The sequence below is a fragment of the Eschrichtius robustus genome, chromosome 13 (genome assembly GCF_028021215.1).
Source record: "Eschrichtius robustus isolate mEscRob2 chromosome 13, mEscRob2.pri, whole genome shotgun sequence".
NCBI lineage: Eukaryota > Metazoa > Chordata > Mammalia > Artiodactyla > Eschrichtiidae > Eschrichtius > Eschrichtius robustus.
The window spans coordinates 62,454,077-62,481,741 of NC_090836.1; the positions used below are offsets into that span (position 1 = coordinate 62,454,077).

A 27,665-nucleotide genomic window follows, 5' to 3' on the forward strand; every position below is an offset into this window, starting at 1 on the left:
CAAATGTGCACATAGTTGTCATTTGTCTTTTTCAAGAGGGAATCGATTAAGCATGGACGAAGAATTCATTAGCGAGTGTTTAAATCTGCAAACAAAATAACATAAAACAGCATCCTTATCATCTTTTCACAATTAGAGATAATGACAGTCTGATAACGTTTTAGTTCTTCCCATCCGTTTTCCGAAAACTCCAGGGCTACCCAAGCAGCTGCGCACAGGGAGGAACCCGGCGAGTCTGCGCGGTGCCAATGCGCAGGCGTGCTGAGGAGCGGAAGTGGGGAGGCGGGGCTAAACGCGGACCAGCGAGCGGAAGAGACCGGGGCTGCGGAGAGAGGCACTGAGACCGTTTGGCGGCGGTGAGTCTGGGGCCAGCCCGAGCTGAAAGTCCCAGGCCCGGGGAGACGCCAAAAGAAACGGAGATACCTGGGGTTCCGGAGCAGTCGCCACTGGTTGCTGCAGCTGCCCTGCCTCTGCCGCCGCGACGCCTCCGCCCTCGCTGCTGAAGACGCGGCCCTGACAGGCCTGTAGGCCTAGGCGCGGCCGGCCGAGCCCGACGTGTTGCCGCCCGTGCAGCTGTGAGTAATCCGAGCGCCCTCTCCACGGTCGTGTACAGATTAAAATGGAGGAAATTTCGTTGGCTAACCTGGATACTAACAAGCTAGAGGCCATCGCTCAGGAGATATACGTAGACCTAATAGAGGATTCCTGTTTGGGCTTCTGCTTTGAGGTGCACCGGGCAGTCAAGTGTGGCTACTTCTACCTGGAATTCGCAGAGACTGGTAGCGTGAAGGATTTTGGCATTCAGCCAGTGGAAGATAAAGGAGCGTGTCGCCTCCCGCTTTGCTCCCTTCCCGGAGAATCTGGGAATGGGCCTGATCAGCAGCTGCAACGCTCACCTCCGGAATTCCAGTAGCTGCAACATGAGAGTCTGAGGGTGACCAGGACAATAACATAGACCAGTCCTGTGGTTTTGAGAAGTTAGGTAGCTAAGTAGAAAAAAAAAAAAAAAAAAAAAAAAAATCAGACAAAAGTCCCAGTTCCCATTGAAGAACCTAGCCTTTAAAAACTTGGAGTGGAGAATTTAGGAATTCGGATCCTTGTATAAGTGTATTACTTTTGGATCAGCTTTGAAATCCTGGACAGGAGGGGCGGTGCTGTGCATCCTGCACGCCACGCAGTGGTTGATTTCTAAACACACCAGAAAGTGCACAAGAACCCTGTACTGTCCCCAGTGCACAGGTGAGCATCTGTGTGCTCAGCATATAAAGTTCTTTGGTTCCTCAGCCTTTCTGTCTGCCTGATGTCAAGGGCTTTCTGGATACCTGACCGTTTGGACATAACTGATGGTCAGGCCTTAATTGTTGGGCCTCAGTGGGACTGCACCTCTGATCTCTGAGCCTCTGATTTGGGCTTCTCCAAGACAAATGAAAGTCACTTATGAGATCTGGATATTAATCGTTCCGATCTGGGAAAGCCAAGAAAAAGAATTCCCAGCTGAATCTGGTAGGAGAAGCTCTGTGGTCTTGACACCAACAAGAAGAAAAGCTCAAAGCCACCAGTTTCCCAAAGGTCCAGCGTTTAACAGTGACTTCAGTGGAGTTGGGGACATGGGCTAGCGTTTTGCTGAACAGAGCCCTCTTTCTTGCACCCCACCTGGTGGCATAGGCTTAGCAGATGAATGACTTGGTTATCCAGGCAGGCTGAGGGTTAAGTTATGGTCCCTTGGGGAGGTAGCAGGGCCTTCTGCGACTATGCACGATCTTTCAAACTGCAGGATTCATATCTGGATGTATTGTGCTGTGGACAACAGTTCGGTGGGGCATTTTCCTACTCTGAGTTACTCGTGACCTAGCCAGTCCATGGGTCTGACTTGGTTATTATGCCAGGTCACTACCTGCCTCCCACTTTCGGGGCAGGAGTGAACTATGGAAGAGCATCATGGCTGTGCAGGAGGCTGTGGTTTGAAAGCTGAGCCCGGAGGGGACCTGTTTCAGCTGCGCTCACTAATGTGAATGGGTTAGTGCTAGGAGCCAAGGAGCAGGACTGGGTCCACCCTCACCTGACTGTGCAGTATCCTATTGAACGCCCCTGTTCCTTGGGTTGGGCAGTCACAGAGCTCCGTGGCAGTGAACATCTAGACTGTCACCACCTTCTCTGCCCCTCCCGAAGGACAGCCCTTTCCACTCAGTTCCCTTTGGACCTTCTTGACAACAAGAGCTGTCCTTTTGTTGTTGGAAGTCAGGAAGTGGCCCCCAGAAACCCTCTGGTTTTAGGGAATGGGATAGGGGAGGATGGGAAGTGTGAGCTGAGTATCAAAAACTACCCTCCACTTGGCGCCATGATTGAAGTTGATGAAGTGTATAGGGGTGGGAGCCCCAAGGTGAGCGGGAACGGTGCTGCTTTATTTGAAATGTTTTCTTACCTCATTCTGTGCCCCAGTAAGGGGCCCAGCCTCCTTTGTCTGGCTTGGCCCCGTGTCCCTCCAGCCCCCTGCTCCGTGCCGATCTGGTGCAGCTCACCACCCCGGGTGCTGCCTGCCGCTCTACATTCGCGCTGACCAGTTTCAGTTTCTCTCTCTTGATGCTCCTACTTCTGAAGGCTGCCCAGTTTCCCTTTCCTTGGCTTCTCTTAAGTTTGTTTTGTTTTCTTGTTTTTGTGAGAGAGAGCAGAATCTTTCTTATGGCTCCCTCTATTGGGATTAGGATGGGAAGAGAAAGTAATTTTTTGTATATGAAAAGCAGTGTCATGCCTAAGCATTTCTCCTGTAGGACTCCTTGCTGGTATGCCTTCCTGCTGTGTCTTAGTTCCTGAGGAGTTATATCTTCCCACCTCCACTTGGATACTGCCCCCTAGGACCTAAGCAGAAAAGCAGTCAAGGCCGAGTGGCACAGGGACGGCGTAGGTTCTGATCCATTTTCTCTAACCCTTGCTGTGCATGTATCCGTCCTTATCCCAGAAGGAGCTGTTTGGACTGTATGGACTGATTTGGGTTACATACTCTGGAGGGTTAAGGGAAGCATAGTAATGGGGCCTCGAGACTGTTTATTATTGCATTCTCCCTCTAGAGTTGTCCTGCCCAGGCTGAGGGCCTAGCTACAGATTGGTCTTCAATCCAAGAGTTGTAATAACTGTTTAAAAAGTCAAACCCTGGCAAGAACTGAAATAATGTTGGGTTATCTGCCCTTGCCTTTTTTAGAGACATCTCCTTCTGAGGGGATGCAGAAGGAAAGGAGGGTCTAAGTGAGACTCTGGCCTACTTAAAGATAATAGCTGGGAAGCAGGCTGAAGGTAAGGCCATGGTCCACTCCTCCTTCAGAGAGGGAGCTCTGATTGTGACATTACTGTTTCCTTTCTGGCCTTTTCTCCTGGTTAGAGGAGGGAGAAGTGGAAATAGTTTTGAGTAATGGTTGGTTCATATTACCTCCCTCTTGGTTTGTGTTTTTGTTTTTTGCTCCCCATTATTAGGGCAGTAGCCCCCGGTCCTGGTTGGGTATGAGGTGGGCTAGGTCCAACAGGTGCCCTGAGGGGACAAACTAACTCCTTTCTTTTTGGGGGAGAGAATGCTCCCTACCATATAGTTAACAGTGGTTAGGAACTCTCCCTTTCCCTATCTTTCCTCTTAACAGCAGAATTCCTGTCCTAATCTCCTCAATTAAGTGTATTGATCACCCTGTAATTCTATTATGTATCTGAGTGTGTGTGTGTGTGTATGGGGGGGGAAGGGGTTCTTTACAAATTTCTGTGGTTTGTGGCTTTTTCTTCCATACATTAGTTCCCACCACCGCATGCCCAGGGGCCATTGCCTGGCATTATCGCATGCTGGGATCATCGGGGAAGTGTAGTGAAGCTCACCGTTGTCCTTTGTTTTGGAGAGTCTTATTTTTGCATAAGTAGTCCATCCTATACAGGTTGCTAACTAACTGTGTATTCCCCTTGCCCCATGGCTGCTGGTGTAAATAAACTGCGTCTCCCCATTGGTAAACAATTACAATAAACAAAATTTTAAAAAATGACTTTATCTGGACTCTGTTCATCTTTTAAAATTGTACGTTTCTTGGGTATTCACATAGTGAAATAAATGTTGAACCACTGTTGAACCTTAGTCACTTTCTCCTGAATGAGTTTTATCAGATAGAGGAATTTTGCCCAACTTTGTTTCTCCATCTAATAGTGCAGATTTAGCTCTCTGCAACATCCAGTGAAAGAAACAAACTATACAATCTTCCCTTTACCATAACAAATAAGAAGGTGGTAAAATAAATACAATACGATCCTGTCACTAAGTCCAGTGTGAAGGATAGTTCGATTTAAATGGCACTCAAGCCATCTTAATATATACACTTTATCACCATTTTGATCTAATACGACTCTTGCTCTCAAGAGGCAAATGATTCATAGCAAAAATGAGTCAGCCTTTCTAAAGGTAATTTTTTCCAATACTTTCCGTTTTACTCCAACTATTTAGGTCTGTCATTTTGTTTTTAGATAATTCAGAGATTTTTCATTTATTCCAGTTCCTATTCCAAAGTTGGAGCACTTCCCTAGAAATTGTACATATTGCTGCTTAGTACTGATCAAATCAGTAGTTTGCTAAATGTTCTAGTTCGTTAAAGAAACAGTCCCAAATTGGAAATAATATTTAGATGAATAAAAATTATAGAAATGGGACCAGAGGAAACCAGTTGCAGTAGGATATCTCAGGGGACTTTATTGACATGTGACGTGGTGTTAAGTCACCAAACACTCAGATGCAGCTGCAGCAAATCCTTTTGGATCCTATTTCATATGTTTAGATTTGAATTAATATATTTTATGCTAACCTACTTTTCTGAAATGAGGTATTTGCAAGACCTCAGTGCTCTACTAAATCCACTTGACAGTAGGACTTTTGAGATTATTTTCATGTTTTCTAACTAATGATCTTTATATTTAAAAAGAAAAAAAAATCACATACCTTTTAACTCCCTAGATACTTGGTTTTAACTGGCATGTAGCATGAAGTCAGGAACCTAATAAATGGTTGCTTGATGTTGACAAAGAAAATGAAGTATGCTCAGGTAGTTAAGGATTCAGGAAGAGCTTTCTTTAAACATCTTTTCATATTAGTCTTCAATTACCATGGTTAGTGAATTGCTGGTTCTCAGAGATAACGTCACATTTGAAAGTTTCACCCTGCTGTGGAGGGCACAAGCTTTTTGATTCTTCCACATGTTCCCAAAGATGCCTGTGATGCTTTGAAAGAAAATATTTGTTATAAGGGATGCACTTGTTCAGAAAGATATTGTAGATAAACCTGTAAAAAAATTTACAGGTTTATCTACAATAAACAAAAATCCTTGGTTTTGTTTTTTCCATTTTGAAAACTTCAATCATCATTATTACTTGAGCCGTAGTGGAAATATGTGAGCTGGAAAGGAAATACTAAATTCATTTCAGAAATGAGAAAATACGTTCAGCAGCAAAGACTTGCCCACAGTTTAAAAACAAAAATACAGAAGCAATAGAAGCAAAAGTAGAATGCTAGTGCAAGGCCAGTGCACTTTGTTGAAGCAAGAAAATTTTTAATAAGTGAAAGGACTAATTTTTTTAAAAGAAATTGCAGTTACAGCAGAGTGAAAAAATTGTGATACTGCTGAAAACTTTAAGACAGTGATTGAAAACATTGAAAATGGAAAATATATTTAACAATATAATTTATCAAAAGTGACTCAAGGAATTTTTATTTTTAACCTTAAAATTTAATAAATGTAGTAATTTAACTACTAGAACTTAAAAAAAAATCCCATCTCTGCCCAAGTATACAAAAAAACTCTAGACACTTAAGAGTTTTACAAACAATATAGCAAGAAATGAAAATCATTATAGGCTAAGTGTATTATGAAGATGTTGTTAGGCAACCATCTCCTTTAAAATATCAAGAATAAACTTTATCAACAAGTCAGGTTAACCCCAGGAAAGATTTTGACTCAGAAAATCATTGCATCACAGGGCGGGGTGGTGGTGGTGGTGTGATGAATTGGGAGATTGGGATTGACATATATACACTAGTATGTATAAAATAAATAACTAATAACCTGCTGTATAAAAAATAAATAAAATTCAAATCAAAAAAAAAACCATTGCATCACCATTAGAGAGAAACCATGTGAATATTTCAATACAGAAAAATAGTGTGTAAAATTCAATACCAACTATTAACTTTAAAAATACTTATTAACCATATAGAAACAAGGGCTAAAGAACTTCCATACACTGATAACGTATGTATCAAGATCTACAACTGCTTTGCTTAATGGTAAATACTTGGAAGCATTCCCTTTAAAAGCAGGAATGGAAGAAACAAAATTCTCATTCTCAGATGATACCTAAATGGATAATTGTATACAATCTATGAACATACCACTGCAAGTAATGATGGAATGCAGTAAAGTTGCTGGATATTAAAGTTGCTGGATATAAGATCAGGATCCAAAATCAGAACAATAAAAAATTTTAAATGGTGCATTTATAATGTAATGCAACAAAAGTACATATGGTCCTATGTAATACAAATATAACAAGAGTGGTGTAAAATTTTGTGGAGCAAATGAGAAACATTTCATCTGGAATGTTAAAGGAAACTCAGATAAATGAAGAGTCATAAGAAAGGAAACCCAAATAAATGGAGATTAATGGGATGTTAATGGATAGCAGGCTCAGTATCGTCACTCCAAATATATGTAAATAACCTTGATTAAAATCCAAATGGACATTTTCATGGAACTTGATAAGCTAATTTTAAGATTTATATGAAAAGCAAGGCACAAGTATCGACAAGATCTTTTTGATGAACAGCTAGTGTGGTTGTGGTGCAGAAACAAACTAGAATAGAAGATAGTTCAGAATTAGATGGAAAAACAAACACATTTTTGTCATCTTGATGTATGACTAAACTGGTAGTATAGTCAGTAGACTATAAACTGTTACATTGTTCTGGAATAGATTAGCCATAAATATTAAAACTGTACTCCAGACACAAAAATTAATTTCCATGAGGATTTAAGACTTACTATAGTAAAAGTAAAACATCAAACCTTTAGAGGGAAATATAGGAGGATATGTTCATAATTGTAGGCAAGGGAAATTTTCTTAAGTAAATAAAAGCACCAAACATAAGAGATTGATATGTTGAACCGTAATAAAAGTAAAACTTTCTATGCACTGTCATACTAGAAACAAACAAACACACAACAACAAAATGCCATAACGCGCTAGTAGAAGTGTTACAGTTCTTATAACCGATAAAAGATTATTGACAAAATAATTATACAATTGACAAATGGACGAAGTAAAACAACAGCTCATTTACAGAATAAGAAATCCAAATGACAAAAAAGATGTGAAAAGTTCACTTCGTTTTGAAGAAGTACAAGCTAAAAGCAAATTAAATACCAATCTATACCACTCAGAATAGTTAAGAAAGGGTGATGATATCAACTCTGACAGGTACACGGAGCAATTAGAAGTCTCGCACGTTGCTGCTGGACTGTAATATAGTAAAAATATTTGGGAAAGCAATTTGGAAATATCTATTGCAGTTGATATGCATAACCAATGCGCCAGTATTTCCACCTCTTGTAGCATTGTCTGTAATAGGAAAAAATTGAAAGTAATATAACTACCCATTAAAAATACATAGTCACATGCAGAAGTGAAAATAACCAGGGCTGCACAAATAAAATATTTAGTAAAACGTTTGTTCTTATAATTTTATACCTTTCATTTGAAGCTTAACAATATGCAAAACAATGCTATATATTGTTTAGGGATATGTACATATGTAACAAAATGTATACCAAAAACGTGAACTAGACTTCCACTTCTATGTGTATCGTGGTCTAGATATTGGAAAAAGACTTCTTGGTGCAAAAAGAACCTGGATGATGATTAAACTGGAACAAAGATGCTATTAAGTGTTTTGCTATCCTCCCAAGAAAGTATGGGAAATAGCTCTCTCTTCTACACACATACATGCACATACTAAACACAAACCAGAGACACAAGTGAAAACAGAAAATGGGGCTGCACTGGAGGACATACAGAAACCAGGAACTTCCACGTGAGAATGGGAGATTAGGCCTCCATCATCACAAACTGAGACCACTCATTACACTCCCCATAAATACAAGATACCTGAGATGATCTTTACATCCTTAGTGAAAGGATGGGCAGAGTAAAAGGAGAGAAACAGAGATCTTCCCGACTGCAGAAACAACAGATAAGAAAGCCTCTGCCCTGGCCTGAGGTGAAATACATTAATTAAAATAATAACATTATCATCATCATCATTTCCTTTGGAAATGGTACTTATACTCTTGCTTTCGAATAGTCATCCTACCCTGTTAGAGAAACCTCTGCCTGAAAATTATATAATGTGCCCAAGATAATATACTTCTTGGCTACCTAATAGAGTTTGGGTCCCTCAGCATTCTCACAAAATATAAATTTGCAGTAAAAGAAACATCTATTTTTCAAAAGAGTTTACTTACCGCTATCATGTTCTGCATCTAATCATTCTATTTTCAAGAAAAGAGTTCTAATTTTGATAACACTGAAAGTGAGATTTGATGAGATTAGGAGATGGCTGATCACAGGAGTGGTTGACACTGCCAGCATTCTAGAGACCCAAGGTATGCAGCCAGAGGAACTTAATGAAGGTGGAATTACCAACATAAATGAGGAAACTGGTTGTGATAAAAAGGATAAAGATGTTTCAGAGAAAGTGAAGTTCCCAGTATACGTGACATTAAAGGATGTTGCAAAGATATTTCAAAATATCGAGAGTACAAAGAATGCTCTCAGTATTTTGTGCCATAGATAAAATGTTGTGTGGCAAGCAGAATTCTAAAGACTGTCTCCTGAGATTCTTGTCTTCTGGTTATTCAGTTAAACAGTAATCTAAATATTGCTGTAAAGGGATTTTGCTGTAAAGGGATTTTTAAGTCCTCACCCCAGTCAGGTGAGGACTTAAAAAACTCAGTGTTCTCCATCTGGTAGGAGAAGACATCACAGAGATTTGAAGTGTGAGAGGGGTTTGATGCACCATTGCTAGCTTTGAAGATGAAGGGGGGCCAAGTGAGAAGGAATGTGGGTGCATCTTGGAGCTGAGAGTAGCCACTGGCTGCCGGCTAGCAAGGAAACAGTACCTCAGACCTACAGCCACAGAAATTGAATTCTGCAAACAACCTGAATGAGCTTGGAAGCTGATTCTTCCTCAGAGCCTCCAGATAAGAGCCCAGTTTAGCTGACACTTTGCCTTTGGCCTGTGAGACCCTCAGAAGATGGCTCAGCCAAGCATTCCCTGACTTCTGACCTAGAGAAATGTGAGATTCCTAAGTGAGGACTGTCTTAAGCAGCTAGATTTGTGATAAGTAGTTATGCAGCAATCGAAAACTAATACAGTCATAAACTGATCCAGACTTAGACAGGATTATTCCGTTAGATGGTCATCTTTATTATTGGCATAAACCCCTTACTTGGATTTTATCAGGTAAATAGGTAAGTCATAATTAGGGATATAATTCCACAGAGCTCTAAGAAAACAAACTCACATCAATATAATAACACCTTTCACCTGCAAGTTTAACCTTAGATCAGCAAGATGATGTGCTGATTTTTAAATACAAGGTGACCTCTCCACTTTTAATGTGATTTTATCACCTAAAGTTACTCTGCTCCCACTGCATTCTTATCCCCCAGCTCTTTCTGTTTTCAGACATACACGCACATGCATGCACGTACCCGTAAATACACACAGGAGTTATAACTTTGAGTCAAGCCCAGTTCAGAGAAAGCCTAGCTAAGCTGCTTCCGCTCTTGCTGCTGTATGGATTATTACAGTTCAAGGCCTTATTTGCAGAGCAGAGCAGAGCAGCTATTTCTATAGTTTGAAGGTAGATGAAGGCTGGTCTCTTAAGTACTTCCCTTACAGCTAAATTTTCTTTTGGAATTAAATGTGTTTATGTCTGCTTAGTACTGGATTCAACAATGATTCAAAAGTTGATTTAGACGTTGTATAATAGATTGGAAAAAACATTATGATCAGTTTGACGACAAACTCTGTGGCCCCAATTAGGTCACTTAATCTCTCTAGGCAAGTTTCTTCGCTGATAAATTAATAAGCTTGAATGAAACGATTTCTTGGTTGCATTCCACCTGTGACATTCTCTGATTCCATGATAAAATGTTGAAAATAACTACCCAAGTCATCTTATTCCCAAGATCAGTTTTACCATCTAAATGCAGAGAATTTGGCACAGTTAGGTCATGGGCTTCCTCACATGAGTGTGTGTAATTCTGCTTTGTAAACTGTTCTATGGCTTTTGCTCTAGATCTCAAACACCTGTTTTTGGTTAGAAATGTGCCATTCTAAGCCAAGCTCCCATCTCTGCTTCAGATCTGCCTGTCCAAGGAAATACTATATATTTGCAACTGTGAGTCCCACAAGCACCTCATATTTCATCTTATGCAAAGTGAGGTCTGAGAAGCTGCATTTTCAATGTATGCCTGAGTGCATTCTAAATGCCGAGAACTACTGCCCTAGAGAGAAATCAGAAAATAAGTTTGCATTCATCCTGTCTTTTAATCTCCAATAGCATATCCCTAGAATGTTTGGGACCCTGGAATTTTTTTATTTTTTTACTTTTTGGCTGAGCTCTTATATATATAAATTATTTGATTTAAAATTATGAGAATTTAAAAACATGATATCATGCACATTGTAATGCCTTTATAAAGATTGATGTTTTAGAACTATTTATTTCTTAAATTATAACCCTGAGATTTTTTTTGCCTCAGGAATGATAAGAGAAATATATCGTCCTTCTGCCCCTAAGCATTTAAAGGCAATATATATTCCAATAGATGGCACTAGTCTTCTGTTCGCATATCTTTAGATCAGTTGTAAATGATCCATCCTTTTGTTAAAGAGTTTAATGTTCATTTAAGAGGGCTCTACAGTGTGGACAAAAACGGCAGTCTGAAAAGATAAGTGGAAAATATGAAGTAATTCAGTTTATCGTTTTATCACTTCAGAATGACTGCCTATAATGAACTACTCAGTTGCATTTGCAGTGTAGCAGTTAAAGTATTTTTTAACTTGTCTCATATACTATTTCCCAGTTTCTCAGCATCAGTATTTTTCCCACTTCCCATTCAGCTAAAATTTTAATTCAAGAGCTTTGTATTTACAGTCAGTGAATTACCCCCAATAGATTTAATGACTCTTCATAAAATTTTAAAAGACTTTGATTTTTCTCATCATCAATTTATCAGCAACATTATCTGTAATAACTCTTTTCTTCTGAGTAGTGTCAGCGGGCCACAAAAACAGTAGTTTAATAAAACCATCGCTATTAGAATAATATTCTCCTCACAGAGAATATATAAAAAAGTAAAAACTCTAACTGGTTTGTCTAGTGTTAATTATAGGTTGTTTCTTACTAGCTACGGAAAGAATAATCCATAGTATAGTCCAAAATCCACCCCCCATGAAAGTAATGCTAACTGATCTATAACAGTTATAGTTTTTACTATTGGGAAAGCTATGAGATAGGCCTAAGGGGGGACTTCAGGCCCAGAAAGTGGTATATTAGGAACATTTATTAGGTTCAGGTGGAAAAAGATAATTAAGCTACTTTATCTTGTGGGTGTGTGCAAATATTTATCAGACTTCCTGCCTTAACAAGACCCAAAGAATGACCACATATCCTGGTCTTCCTGGGAGAGTCTTGGTTTACAACTGTTATTCAGTTGTTATTGATATTGTCCCCCTGTCCTTTCAAAAGTGTTATGTTTTGGAAAATAAGTTATCTGGTTACCCTAGTTGTAACTCACAGAAGAATTGAGAGATGTTTTTAAGAGAGAATGAGGGCCAAACTGTGATGAAGGTTGTGAGACCAAATCTACAAAGAAAGTGTTGTTTACTTGTAACATTCTGTTTTGAAAATAGTATGTAATCAGAAGTTATAAATAAAGGTATGAACTGCATGGACATATAGTCGAAAATGTACAGTGGATTAGCTAATGGAGTAATTTGAAATATATGGGAAAATCAAAGGGTTAAAGATATCTGAAGCTGGATCTTCCGTGCTTGATGTGAGTAGGAGTGAAGAATGGGCAGGGATGAATTGGACCAATCTAACCTTAAACCATTATTATATGTTCTGGGAGTCCCATATGAGCACTTGTGAGTGAAAGCAAATTGTTCAGACTTCAAGCTTTACCTGTGCCTAGGTGGCAAAACCACAGGCAGTTTGTAATATGAGACCAAATCACATACTTTGTGATGATACTCATAAACAATGCTATACGGCAGGTAACACTTAGCAACTCACAGGTATTGGCAGGCAGTGTCATTAAGCAGAGCGTGGGCAGGAGTAATTCAGAACAGCTTGTTATATTCAGTTTATGGTTAGTCGTGGTGCTTGGATGAGGCTAATGTTCCAGGCCTTAAACGTTACCTATTATTGATGGACATAAAATACTATAGATTGTATTTAATAAAATGTTCTGCAAAGATGGTAAGGCTCTATGTCTAGAGCTGTGGATAACCGTGAGAATGCAGAGCAAGGTATGGCTACTTCAGAGGTAATGGTATATCATGCAAATAGAGATGTGGCATCAGCCTTTCTGTCACTCTACCCCTCGCCCCCTCCCAAAAAAAGTGGCTCTCAGCTTCTGGAGCCCACCTTCCCATTCTCTCACAACATGAAAGCTTACAGCCAACAGAAGAGCATCTCTGTTGCTTCACTCTCTTTTAAGGACTGACATGATTAGGTCAGGCCCACTCGGGGTAATCTCCCTTTTTATGAACACAAAGTCCACAAGTAGCTTAATTGCAGGAGCGATATCCCATCGTTTTCACAGCCCTGCCTCACCCCTTCACGGGGTTGGTTATAAGAAGTGTGTAAACCAGGGGGAGGCTGCCATGTTTAGAAGCCACCCTTTTACAGACTGTGCTTTCACTTTGCCCCTTAGTACCCTGGTTGCTAAGCTGTTATGAGGATAAGGATGGAGTTTCCAAGGATGGCATCTCCTGTTTACTCTCTTGTCTGGTCTTCAGGGAGCAGGGTTGTACAAGTTCAGTGTGACTAGGTGTCATATAAATAATACACAAAAAGCCCCTATCTACCAAATCCTGGAGTTCTCCGGAGTCTTTATGTGTTTATGGAAAAACAGTGTTATCCAAGGACCTGCAGCTTTGTTTTGATCAAAGCAAGATATTTAAGACTCTTGGTTGGGGACTTTTATTTCCATTTATAGGGAAAATTTATCAGTAATATGTGAGATGGGAATAACAACAGATTGTGACAGCACCACTCTTTGTGGCACTTACTTGGGTACTTTTGAATCATCACTCCCCTGCCCACAATCCCACATCACCCTACCACCCCAGTCTCAAAAGTTCTACCCACATCACTCTCACCTCCCCCATTACTAATGGAGATGAGCATATTAAGCACAACTCCTTACAAACTGTAGAATTTTCTATTGGAATTTAAAATTTCATGAGAACAGATGATCGTTGTCTTATATACTGCTCAGCACAATATCTGGCACATAATAGATGTTCAATAAATATTGATAGAAGAAATGATAGAATAAAAAGTAAATATTGAATTGAATAATATTCTGTTATGTTAATTCCAAGAGTAAAACTATGGATTCATTTTGTTCTTGTCAAGGAGGAACAAAATTCTTTTACCATTATTTTAATTATAAAATCTTCCTAGATATTTGTATATTCCAGGCTTTTATTCTGCAGAATTTAAAAATTAGGTTTTTTGTTTTTAATTTTTTACAAATGTAAGATTTCACATATTTAAACAAATTCAATATCTCTTAAAAATCACAACATTTTAAAATTATTTTTAAGAAGTATAGCAATGTACTACTTGTCCTTTTTTGCCTAATACATTGTGAATTTAAACAGTGAAACGTGAAGGCTTTCTGTTTGGTTGCAAAACGCAAATGAGATAATTTACTATTCATCTCATAACTTTCATTTTCTAGAAAGTACCTTGGCAATTAAAGTTTGATTATTTTCTCTTTTTTGGGGACAGCATTAATGAGATCATCACAACTTTTGTAAAAAGCTAAAATGCTAGGTTGCAAGGGTAGACTATTATATGATGATTTAGTCACAAATTGTACATTTTAATTTTACATAGAAAAACAGACTTATGATTTGGTAGCTGAATACAACAAAAGAAAAGCTTATAACAAAACATACAACACCACAACAAAAGCAGCTAACAAATCTTAGAGAGCTACAATGAAACCATTGGAACAGAAAAAAAAAAAACCTGGCTTTAAAACATTTTTCCATTGATCTGCATTGCTCATATATCCTACTGTTTATTTTTACAGTTGTGCTTGCTAAAATTAAATTAATCCTAAGATTTTATCAATTCCAGTGTATCTGTTCTTGCCATTAATGGAAACTAAGTGAAATTTTAAATCTTGATTAACTTCTTTCAGTGACCAAATAATAGTGGCCAAATCTCAGGTCTATTTAGAGCAGCAGATAATTTCATGTGCCTGATAAATGTCATTTTTGAATAGAATTTTTTAAACAATTACTTTTCAAAAGCGTTCACACATTGGAAACATTATTTCTGAGACTTGAGAACAAAGACAATTATTTATTGTGAAGATAATAACTAGATTATAAATCACTTAAGCTATGATTTTAAATGCTGTCCGTTCTCCCCCAACGATTTTGTTCTTTCTTTTTAATTCTGTGGTTTTGCCACAGGTCAACCAATTACTGAACAGTTCAGCTTGAGAATCAGTGAAATGGTTTCTGAGTGTCATTTAATGAAAAGAGCCTCTGATCTAAAAAAAAAAAAAAAAAAAGAATTCAAGTGCAATCACACAGAGGGATCAAATCAATTTATTAGATTATTTCAAAGTAAAGGTTTGGGATTGAGTGAAAACTCCAGACTAGTAATTAGGAGCAGGTGGTGGTGGTCACAGTGCTGCCACGAAGGAGTCTTGTGATCTTTGGCATTTCATCTCTCAAACTCAGGTTTTCTCACTTCTAAAAGAGGGATAAGGATTTCAACCATTGCACTCTCACAGTGATGTCAGAATTAATTAAGGACTCAAATATGACAGGACTTCAACCTGTTTTATTCTTGTTATTTGCCTCAGGCCAGCCAATGCACATGAATATTGCAACTGCATATCTGATGTTCACTCATACCTTCAGCAGGAGAAATCTGCTGGAACATTCACGAATTACCCTTTATTTAATGTGATGTTATCTTTCATTGAATTTTAATTGTGCTCAAAGGCTACATTACAATTATATTCTCTAGAGGAAAAAAAAAGTCTATTCTCTGCATGTATTATTTCTTTATTTGGTAACAGACATGTATCCATGTACTGCAGTGATTTCATAGTAAGATTGTCTAACAAAAGAATCATTCAGAGAGTACTTGACAATTTATTTTGCTCTTAAAATATTTTTTAAAAGTGTGTAAGATGTGTAAGTATAATTATAAAACAAGCTTTAGTGTGTGACATGGGAAGGAGCACAGCTTGTGGCAAAGAGAGCTTACTCACTCTCCTTTCCCTTTACGTTTTCTCCATTAAGTACTCTGCTTATTCTAAAGGCCTATTCTACTGTTGTCACAAGATTGCCAATATTTGTGCTATTCTAAGTGTTTAGCTCAAAATAATACCAATTTCAGTAAAATGTAACAAGTTGACTTACCCCTTTCATCATAATTTTTGTCCGTGTATTTTTTTTACATATGGAAAAAAATACAATTACATAATTTGCATAGTTTCCCTCTTCTGTGTTTCCTCTCTTTTTCTCTATGAACTTGGGCTGTGTAATGATTCCTTTTATCAATAATCTATTCCATTATCACTTAGCAATATGAAAAGTAGGTGGGCTCTTGGAACCAAAATATGTAAATGTACAAACCATAGTTTGGAAATCTAAAAAATAATGTTTTCCTACCTGCACAGTTCAATTAATCCATTTAAATATTGCATAATATTTACTGTAATTTTTTCTAAGTGTAAATATTGCAATTATGACATACCTTCGAGGAAAGATATCTCTCAAAGACAAGTTTCATTTCCCTAGTCTTGTACTTTTTGGGGGGAGGTCATTGAACTCAGTTTAATCATTCATACTAAAGTGTAAATGGAGGAAAACCTTAGGATATAATATCATGGGGTTAGAGTATTTCATTTAAGATTGTACACTGAAATAAATATGATATTTTTCTGTTATATCATGATTTTCGCTACATAATCATTCATTAATTTGCAAGTAATTTCCTGTTCCATCACTTGTCATTTATAACAGAAGTCATTCTTTCTGCTTTCAGTCTTAACAGACTTTCTTCCAATTACCAGGATTGCTTTTGTGTAGGTGCAAGATACTCGGTTATAACTACAATATAAAGTGAAAGAATTACATAGTATATCCTTTTATTTAAAACTTCTGGCCTACTCAGCACAATTAGAATTGGCAATTCTTATTAACTCTACCTCTCATGCTACAAATATCTCTGCCCAAATAAGAGGAGATTTTAACTTCTCAGTTTGAGTCACCAAACTAGTATTCCTAGGAATATGTCATGGTGACTATTGATCTGGGGGTTCTAGATAAAATAACGATTAGTTATTTATGGCATCTCAGTAAGTATTGCATGTGTCTTTGTACAGGCAGTCTCACAACCTCTATTTATATTTCTATTACACTACAGGATAACTATCTCATCCCTTGAGATAGTTCTCTCAGAGATCTCAAAGCAAATTTTTGTATGCTGAACCATTACAAATGTATTTTCCAACTTTGGGGAAAACTGTCCGGCTCTTTTTGCCAGATGTGATTTACAGACAAATAGACAAAAACTTCATTTGTAACAGAGATCCTATTTAAGTTGAATGGTTCTAAATTAGTGTGGCTTTAAGATGCCGGAGAGCCCTGCTATTACCATCGGTAGTAAGCACACGCGGTCTTACTCACTGTTCCCTTGGTGAGATTTTAGGTCTTATAACCTCTTTTGACTCTCAGCCTACCTGAACTGAATTTCTCAGTTGAATCACCTCCATAAGTTTAACAAAAGCACTAGGTTATTGCCTGCAAATATGAAAGATGGAAAGAATGTTTCAGAGTCTCATTTAATAATTTTCTCATGAGTTTGGTCAAAACTGAGTTTAGCCTTTAGAGAGGTGGTCCTATGCAATGGCAAGTGTAAGGATTTTGAAATAATAGAAATCTGGTTTTTAAGTCCAGCCCTATGCCTGTCATCTTGCCATTTTTCACATCAGATAATTTTCTAAGCCTTGATAGCTTTATGTGTACAGTGGGATTTATAAAACCAACTTTTTATGTTGGTTGTAAAGAGAAAAAATTACACACATACATGCATGCACACAAACACACTTAGTGTATAATGGCTTTATTAAAACTTAACATATGTCTGTCCTCTAGAGCAGTAAAACTGTCTACTCATTGATTTCTTCCCTTTAGCCGCTGAAAAACCATCAAAGTCATCTGCTTGTAGCAGAGGCCCTTATTTGAGTTTGAGGCACCCTGGGTACGTCTAGATATTTAGTACAGCAAGGCCGTCAAGACTCTTCTAGGAGATATGTCATGAGGAAATAATATTGTTATAGGCTGAATTTTGTCCGCTCAAAATTCATATGTTGAAGCCCTAACTCCAGTACCTCAGAATGTGATTATATTTGGAAACAGGGCCTTTAAAGAGGTAACTAAGATAAAATGAGGTCAGATGGGTGGGATAGATGGGCCCTAATCCAATATGACTGGTGTCATAAGAAGAGGAGATTACGACACAGACTCACAGACAGATGGACGTCCACATGAGGATATAACACGAAGATGGCCATCTGCAAGCCAAGGAGAGAGGACTCAGAAGAAATCAAACCTGCTGATATTGGACTTCTAGGCCCCGGAAGTGGAGAAAATACAGTTCTGTTGTTTAAGCCATCCAGTCTGTGGTATTTTGTTATGGCATTCCCTACACACTAAAACCAAGAGATTTGGTTTAAGGTTGATAACTCAACATCTGAAGGGAGGGAGGGTTCTCAGCACAGCCTGGTGCTTATAACTCAGATTGGTACTGCCAAGTTCTCGTAGCATTATGACCAATGTTCATTGATTGCACTGAAAAATGAGTGAATAAAAATTGATTTTTTTTTTACCATATTTTGTGCAAACATTTGACAGCTTTAACACCAGTAGCAGACCCAGAAGCAGAACTCAGGACACCAGATGGATCACACACAATACACTGAAGAAATACAAGCACATGACTAGAGTAGGGAGAAAATTAGAAGCATGAAAAAGAAGACAAAGTGGACGTCAAGTATTTTATTTGTAGATTTTCAATGAATCTGTTAGTTCTAATATCCTAGAGAGCACAGTTACGTATAATTACTGTTCATATTGAAGGTGGATTACTATCTAACATAAAACTTGAGTTAGTCAAAGAGCATGTCTGTAGAGTTGGTAGTAAGGAACGCTGAAGTTATTAAAATGTATCTGTAGCCAATTTGGCAATGATTTGATTTTGACTTAGCTATCAATCTGGAAGATATTGAGAAATAAATGATCCTAATAAATTTACACGATGAGCAGCCTGATAAAATGAAGTTGTCAAATACTGGCATTATTCCCCATTCATGAAAAGCTAGAAATGGCCTTTTTAATGAGCAGTATGTTTGTTTGGAAAAACACGAAGTCTCTGAAGCCAAGTAAACAGCATGAGGCTATTGGGTACAATAAAATATAAACAAAGAAGTGGGGCTAATCAAGAACAGATTGGTGAATTAAAGAAGTTTTCTCATGTTAAATGCCCAAGCTATTTTTCCTCTCCCATTGCCATTTTGGTAACATTTGACTTCCATTCACCAACGCCTGGTGCCTAAATATTGTTCAGTTTTCATTCATGTACTTTTTCATTCATGTATTCATTCAACAAGTGGTTATTGAACACTTCCTATGTGTCAGTCACTCTCACAGTTCTAAGATTTAGGGGCTTTGAGATAGCATAGAATCTCTGTTATAATAGAGCTAAACTGGACTTCTTGCTAAGACTAGAACAGTCTTATTTCTATTTCAGGGCATTTATACTTTGTACTGTCTCTACCTGGACCACTCTGTCTCCATATCTTCACATCTCTTTCAGGCCTATCCCTATATTATTTTAGAATACTCCAACAAGTAAGAATGCTGGAGGCCTGAGGACCATACAGCCAGGTCTCACAGAAGAAAAGGATGAGTGAGTTTCATAGCCAGAATTATAATTTAAGGATTTAGAAAACTCTGTGAAATAGAACTGATGTCAGTGAAAGTAGCTGCTACCTACTCTCCATTTCTGGTACTATTATGACTCAGTCACTTTCCCAGCTTTTCTCTCACTACTACAGGTGTTACTGAAGGCAATACGGTGACAGTGGTCAAGAATATGGGCTCTGGGGCCAAAGTGTTGGGTTCAAACAGCTATATAATCTTGGATGTGTTTGTTTGCTTGTTTTTAATGCCCCTGAACTTCCGTTTTCCACATCTATAGGATTTGGACGGATTCTATACTTGTAGGAGTGCAGTGATAATTGAATGAGATGGTATATGAAATGATCTTCATACAGTGTCTGGCTACATATCTATGCCATTATTATAAATTAGCAATTCACTTCTCACTCTTCTCTTTTGCTCCACTTGAGTTTTCTGTTTATTTTCAACCACTTCTGCTTCACAGATTTTACTTACTACTTTCTCTGTTCATTTTTAGCCTTCTGCCTACCCTCGTCCTGCCTTACTGCTTATATGCCTTTATTCATCCCTCAAAAAGACAATCTTGACTTAATCATTACCACCCATGCTTGGCCAAGCTTTTATGGGAAGTGGGGCCAGTCCCTAGTTTCCGGTCTACTCCTGGCCTCATGGCAGCTGTGACTTAGGAGCCAAAGACACATAGCCTCCCATCCTAAAATCTACTTCAGGCACTGAGACCCTAATAGGCTCCTCCCCAAGATGTCACCACTCATGAACGACACACATTGCCAGAAGTCTAAATAAAGTTTACACGTGCTGACTCCTATTACTCAGGAAGATTGTGTGGGTGTTGGAGATACTCCTAAAAGAAAGAGGTGTCAGAAATCTAAGGGAAGAAAAAAATAAGTAAATAGAAAATGAGATGGAAATAAAACAAAATGGGAAGTCTTCTTCCCCCCACCCCCAGAAAAAGTAAGTTATGTTTCCACAGCTGGAGGCTAAAAACAGCTGTATTATCTATAGCCTATTGAATGGAGATCAGTCATTAATATTTTACTCATGTACACACTTCATTTTGATGCAATTTTCCTGTATAACCAGCCAGAATCATTTGCAGGATATTTAACAAATATGATGGAAATACTCAGCTGCATCTGTTCATCATTTGGCTAACCATATTTTTGCATAAATTTAACATGAGCTTACGCCACCACCATTATTTTCTTCATCCTTTTCCTTCACTGTTCAAATCTGCATGCCAAAATTTATTATTATTCAGGTATCCAATCACGCTGCCATCCCGGCAATCAAGTCAAAAGCAGCAAAGCGAAATGGAGAAGCTGTTTCCTAAAACTGTGGGCATGTACAGTACTTCCCTGAGACAACAACCAGTGGTTATTGCAATGGTAAGCAGCTTCAATAATGAAAATAGACTCTTGGTTTTACCTACACAGATGCCGTTTAATTTTCTTCTTCCTTGTTAGAATCCTCACTAGCTCTCCTCCCCCACCCAGCCCCCAGTTATGAAAATGAGTTGGCAAACACAACAGTTCTATTCATCCTCAGTTTAATATACAACTTCTCATATACACAAGGGGGTGAAACGGTTTCTAAAAACATTGGCTTGTAACGATGTCAGTAGAATCTAATTCCCTCAGGTGCTCGCTTAATACTTAACTCTCCACTGGAGAGTGTAATAAGGTCATCAGGATTATTGAAGTTGACAGAGCACCAAGTTCAGATTAATTACATCATAGACTTCAGAAGGAATCAGAAAAAGCAACAATACTGCCCCTGGCAAGTGCATATATTTTTTATAGTTCTCTAAGGACTCTGAGTAGAATATAATACAAATGAGTGAAGGGTGCCTGGTATATTGATTGCAGATTTTGTGATACAGATTCTGAAAGATTAATTACTCTGAGAGTAAGGAATCACCATCACAGATTCAGAGAAGATACTCAGAATGGAATATCTTTTTTTTTTTTTTTAATTTATTTATTTATTTTTGGCTGTGTTGGGTCTTCGTTTCTGTGCGAGGGCTTTCTCTAGTTGCAGTGAGCGGGGGCCACTCTTCATCACGGTGCGCGGGCCTCTCACTATCGCGACCTCTCTTGTTGCGGAGCACAGGCTCCAGACGCGCAGGCTCAGTAGTTGTGGCTCACAGGCCCAGCTGCTCTGCAGCATGTGGGATCTTCCCAGACCAGGGCTCGAACCCGTGTTCCCTGCATTGGCAGGCGGACTCTCAACCACTGCACCACCAGGGAAGCCCAGAATGGAATATCTTAAATAAGGGACGAGTAATTGAAGGGTGAGTAAAGGGTACTAATATGTATAAATCTCCTTCTGAATTTCAGAAGATTTATATTCATTGCAACATATAATTCTTACAAACAGGCAAAATAGGTATTGTTCTTTAAAAAATGGAAACTGAGGCTGAAATAAGTTTAAAAAAATCTTTCCCCAAATCTCATATCTAGTAAGTGATCAAGCAGCATTTGAATTTCTAACACAAATTCCAACATCTTTCCTCTTAAACATAGGGTATACCAAAGCATTGTCCTTGAAAAGGTACCATGTTAAAGGAAGAAAAATTTACATAGGAAAAACTCATATGATTAATAAATAAATACATATTGAATGCCTTTTCCAAACAATGCTGAAAACTTAATATATATTTTATTTGATTACAATATAAGAAATTTTAAGAATTCAGTGAGTCACTTATAATTAGCTTGGGGTTTGAGACATAAATCTAAAATGTTAAAAAAAAAAAAATGATACAGGGCAGCCTACACCATTACACTTACCAAAAACTAGAAACATATCAGTACTGCAGGTTTGAAAATCTAAAATACACCAGGATATAAAATAAAACAAAATGAAAAAGGCTTCTGGGCAACTAAGACAGATATTACAAAGTAATTGCTCCTCAGTTCACACAACATACTTGTAACTGGGTATCAAATGGGACTATTCCTATTGTCTAGGGGGATTGACTGAGGCTGCAAAGTTCAGGACAAAGAGTAAAAAGTACAGGTCTGCATTTTAAAGAGAGGTGATCACACATTCCAGAGTACTTATTAAGTGGTGGCCAAGCTGGTCCTTGTCAGTAGCCATCTAGTCTCCAGGTGGTTTTTAAAAAGGCTGGAGACTCATTAGAGATAGAAACTATTATGGCATTTTCATTCCTCCCTCTCCCAGGGAGGCAGGAAGGAGAGTCCTTCCTCTACACGTCAAAAAAGTAAAGGATCCCCCGCCCCAAAAACAAACAAACAAACAAAAAACTACTTACAGAGCTTAGAGTTGTCACCACAGAAGAGACGCAGCTGAGCTTCAGAAACTTGAATGTGTTCTTGGGAAAACAATGGTCATCTGTTCCTACAAGTTTAGAAGGGAAGAAAGAACAGGGACCTGACCTTCTCTGGAAGAACCTGCAAATCACAAGCTGGTTGAACAAATCTGTAGTGGAAGGTAAGGAGCGAGAGTGGAAGGACAGGGTTGTTAGCAGACCTGATTTGTGGGACAAGGATTTGTGAGTTTTCCAATGGCCCAAACGGAAACCATGGAAGTTGCCCAAGAGGTTTGCCTCCCAGGACAAGGGAACCCTTATCTGTAAAGCCAGGGCAGGAGCTCATGAGGGTGATGTGTGATCTCGTAGAAAATAAATCCCCCACAAAAAGATAAGGTGCCCTGTTGGAATTCTCCAAAGAAACCACTAATATCCTCCAGGAAGTAAATCAAATATAGACGCCTGCCAAAATCAAGTGAGAAATACAGATAGGAAATTGTTGGGGTGGAGATGAGAGAAGAGGCATTTGGAATAAAGAGAGTGAAATAACAGACCAGGTTCCATCTCCCCACCCTCACCCCTTCCTCTCTGCTGGGCCTACAGCACATTGGTTAGGCTTCAACTGGTGACAGTAAAAACTTTAAACTGAATGCAAGGTTCAAGTTTTGATTTAGATTGGATCACACCTTTTAGTATCTGAAAGTGACTCCTAAATTATAGTATATCCTGAAAAGGCATCCCAGGGCAGAAAGGAGACTTCAAAATAGTGTGGTTAAGGCAATGGGGAGACAAAATAAAGCTGTTCTCATAGTATAGACAAAATAAAGCTCTTCCCGCCCATTACATAAGCTGGTTACATATGCACAAGAGAGCCCCTTGGGCCTACGCTTAGAGAATATGTATTCGGCTCCTGCAAAGAAATTTATCATTTTTGCAATATTTATCATTTTTTTAGAATACGACTACATTAGACAGCAGGGGAAGGGTTGTCACTAGCTGGTGCGCTGGCAGCAGTGAGCAATGACAGACACCTGCCGGCCTCAGAGCAGGGAGAAAACAGCAACACGGTAAAAGGCAGCTGTAAGAACTGTAAAATCAGATCAGTAGTCACCATTTTGCATCAGGGCAAACTTTCACCCATGCAGCCTGCCTCCCCTTGCCACGTGCACAGTCAGGTGGTTTCTGGGAGGGTCTGATTCAAAAAGTCCACGGTAAAAGTCAGGAAGCTTAGTTACTCTCAAGGTGATTTTGCCCAGATTTGCCAATTTTGAAAGAAAAAAGAAACTGAAAAAAAAATTGTTAAATCCCTCCAATAATGGTGTTAGTAATCTTTTTATGTCCCCCATGTGCTTCCATTTAGTATCTTAGAACCAGGCATACACATTTTAAAGATGTCTATTCAAAATTAATTTTAAGGCTTTGCTGCTTATAAATGCATGTCTTCAGCTTTTCAGAAAACTCAGTTGATCAGAATGATGTGTTTCCTACGTGTATCCAGTAGTCAAGATTCTCCTAGATGGATATAGTAAGTGTCATACAAGAGCTCATGAAATTAAAACAAGGGATATTCAAGGTAAGACCAGGTATGCTAGGCTGGTGGAACTTTTTCAGGAGCTTGGACTTGATTTCTGGGTTTAAAGACGAAGTAAATTAAGAGATTATGTAAATATCAACCAGCTCTGAACACAGTGCAAAACAGATCTAAAATGGGGAAGTAATTGCCCATTAGTCCTCAGGGTGAGTAAAATTATTGTGAAAAAGGATTTTGTACATTTTTACCTCAGCTTGCTCCTGCAAAGGGAGGACAAGCTGGGGAAATGGCTGGGTGTATTTATGAGATTGCTGAAAGGATACATTACACAGAAGATAAACTAGAGAAATGGTATGGCTGTGTTTGCCCATATACAATGCAAAGCTCTGCACAATTGATGTATCCAATAAAATCATGAGGCGCTACATAGACTGAACAAAAAAGCAGAATAAGGGCATTTTGCTTGGAAGATGTCCAGGAGAGAGTATATGAAATAATATATTGCGTTGCCTAAACCCTGAAATCAGAGATGTCTGAGAGAGAAAAGAAAAAAACAAAACACACGAGGAAGAAAAATATAAAGGAAACCACTGATAGAAAATCATGGAAGCCAAAGTTCTTGCCCATAAGAGACGGCTGCAACTTTTGTACATTGAGCATTCCTATTTCAGAGTGCCCAGTGCACAGTGAATATTGCAAAAGTCTACTGAGGCCAAATATTATTAAAATAATTCCCTTAACTTAGTAAGTTAAACTCCATTCACTAAAATGAGTGGCTAATGTGCCACTTAATAAATACATGTGGGTTGATGAGTACTCGGTTCTTTTTAGGATTCCTTGCCATAGCATAGAAAGTACAGGTTGTTTAAATCTCATGAAACACCACCGCTTTTGTAAACCAATATTATTCACATATAGATAACATTGAAGAGAAGATGAAATTTATTATTATGCCTAATACAAACTTTCACTGGAGCTTCTTACTTTTTCTAACCAACGCAGTCTTTTTTATTTTCTGCTTCATCTGTCAAATGAATGATCTTAAATGACCTACTCTATTGATCCTATTTGCCCCTTTTGGGTAAATTTTCCGGAGGATTGAAATATACTAAAAGTCTTCTTCACTCTGATTGTTCTATATTCCTTTTGATGTGGTCTCTTCTACCTTTTACCTCCTTTTATATTTTAGTTTCTTTATACAAATATTTACTGAGTATTTCCTATGTCCAGGCACTGTTCTAGATCATGGGCACACAACAGAGAGAATGCCACTGTCTTGGAACTCACAACCTATCAGTTAAAACAGACACCCAGCTATACTTGCCTAGGGGTGAAGGTGAGAAGGGCCGAAAACAAAGCAAACAAATAAAAACAGGAAATTCCTCCACTCTGTCTCAGAGGGCCTCCATTTCCTACACCTCTGACCAGAAAGAAAGGGCTTATTTAGAAACTCCTTCTTTCTGTAACCAGCATGCACTTTCAGTCTGCAGACTGTCTTTGATTGCAGGCTTGGAGATAACAGGAAAAAGAAAACAAGACCAACACAGAAGGCTCACCACCAGGATGTCGGTCCTTTGAGCTCCCACTCCGCCTGCTAGCATTTGCTGCTAGCACAGCCCACAGCAAATGGCTTCACGCATATTGTCCAAGAGTTTCAGTTGTATTCAGTGGGGAAGCCAGGCTCACATGCCCTTATTTCATCTTAGTGGGAACTCAAGTCCCCAGTGAGTACAACTTTTGTAGTCCTCCAACAATACATCTCTGGACAAGTCCCTTGAGCAGTGTCCAGACATTCCTTCTCCTGCCAAGAGAGGTTTATGGCGGAGACATCCCTATACTTCATTCTTGGCAACAGACCTCAGTTTTAGAAGTGGATGAGCTGATCAGTTCTCCTTGGAGTTTCTTTTCTAGAATAATTCAAACTCCAGAACATCCAGAACCTCAGAGCTGGCTCAGATTCAGCTTCGTTCTTAGGGCACCCAGTTCTCCCTGACATGCTCCGTGAGGGTGGTGATCCTCACCACGTGAAGCCCAACCAAGAGGGCACCCCAACTCATTTTAAGTTGAAAACTACCTTATATCCTATCTCATGGATATATCATAATGTATTCATATATCCAGGCCCGAATAGATGAGCATGCAGTTATCGCCAGTGCTTGCAGACACCTGGTGTTAAAATGGCTTTGCTGCATTTGACAATTCTGTACACTGCCCTGCATAAATGTTCTCATACATGTGTTGAATAAAATCCTAAAAGTGTAATATAATTTTGCACATTAAAAAAATTAAAGTGTGATGTGTTATTCACTTCCATTTTTTTCAATTACCCTAAAAATAACATTTTTGAGACTCTATTTTCCAGCACTTTTTTTCTCATTATATCCCTCACCTACAGCTCTGTTATCATTTATAAAACTGTATTGCAATAGCTTGACTTTCTCTATCCATTTTTCTAGACCAATGCTGTCCAGTAGTACTCTTTGAAGATGGAAATATATGCTGTAGAATATGAGAGCCACTAGCCACATAGCTACCAAACACTTGGGATGTGGCTAGTGTGATAGAGGAACTGAACTTTGAATTTTATTTAATATTAACTAATTTAAAATTTAAGTGTATTTGGTGCCGCCATACTGGACAGCACAGTTCTACCTCATGAGTCCTTGAGGGAAGCAATTTGATGTTTCCTTTCTTTAAAATCTCTAGCACCTAGGATAGTCAGGACAGGCTAGGGTCTGCCATGGTCACAAATCAACCTCAATGAATGAGTGTTTTAAAATTACAAAGTATTATTTTTTGTTTATCATACATGTCCAGTGTGAATTAGTAGGAGCTTTGCTTCCCACCATTACTCAAGATCAGGCATGTGGGATCTTCCTGGACCAGGGCTCAAACCCATGTCCCCTGAATTGCAGGTGAATTTAAGATTGATAATTATACATTTGGAGCAGATAGATGAAAATGGTGGATGCTAGGTTAAGAAATTTAAAATATACTTGGAAAACAACCACCAGTGGATGATTTGTTCTGGGTCATCAAATCACCATACCTTTTAAAAATGTTTTTACATTAAGTTTAATATAACATTGGAAAGGAGGAGTCTTCTTCTTTTTCCAAGACAGCAAAATAGAATGAATATGGATGAAAACTTAGAAGAAGAAATTTTGAGAGCACCAAAAATGTGGATGTAGAGATACAAAAATATCAATAACACAACAATTAACATATTGGCCCTCACAATATCCCAGGGATTTCTCTGATGAAATATTTAAAATCATTTAAAAATCAAAACGAAGTAACTACGGCTCAGGCATCCAAAATGGAGCCAGTTGGCCATTGTGGATTTAGTTTCAGACACATTCCTTGAATCTCTGAGAACCTGAATTTTCTCTAAACTGTATCAAACTCAAGGACACAGCCAAACAATGTTTGCTAGCAACTACTAGCTGCAAACTAGTAGTTTTAAAGTTCCTCTCCACTTTGCAACTATGTAATCATTTCAGACCACAATCAATCCTTGCATAACAAATACCCTT

General features: G+C 38.5%; 1 protein-coding gene across 1 annotated transcript; it reads left to right on the top strand.

Moving 5' to 3' along the window:
• Positions 1 to 271: 271 nt before the first annotated feature.
• On the top strand, positions 272 to 4,013 carry ATXN7L3B (ataxin 7 like 3B). The gene has a single exon (XM_068560597.1). The coding sequence runs from the start codon at positions 620 to 622 to the stop codon at positions 911 to 913; it is 294 nt and encodes a 97-aa protein (XP_068416698.1). The 5' UTR covers positions 272 to 619; the 3' UTR covers positions 914 to 4,013.
• Positions 4,014 to 27,665: the final 23,652 nt, after the last annotated feature.

Excerpts from the sequence above, each read along its gene's own strand:
- ATXN7L3B (XM_068560597.1), top strand. The coding sequence starts at position 620 with ATGGAGGAAATTTCGTTGGCTAACCTGGATACTAACAAGCTAGAGGCC.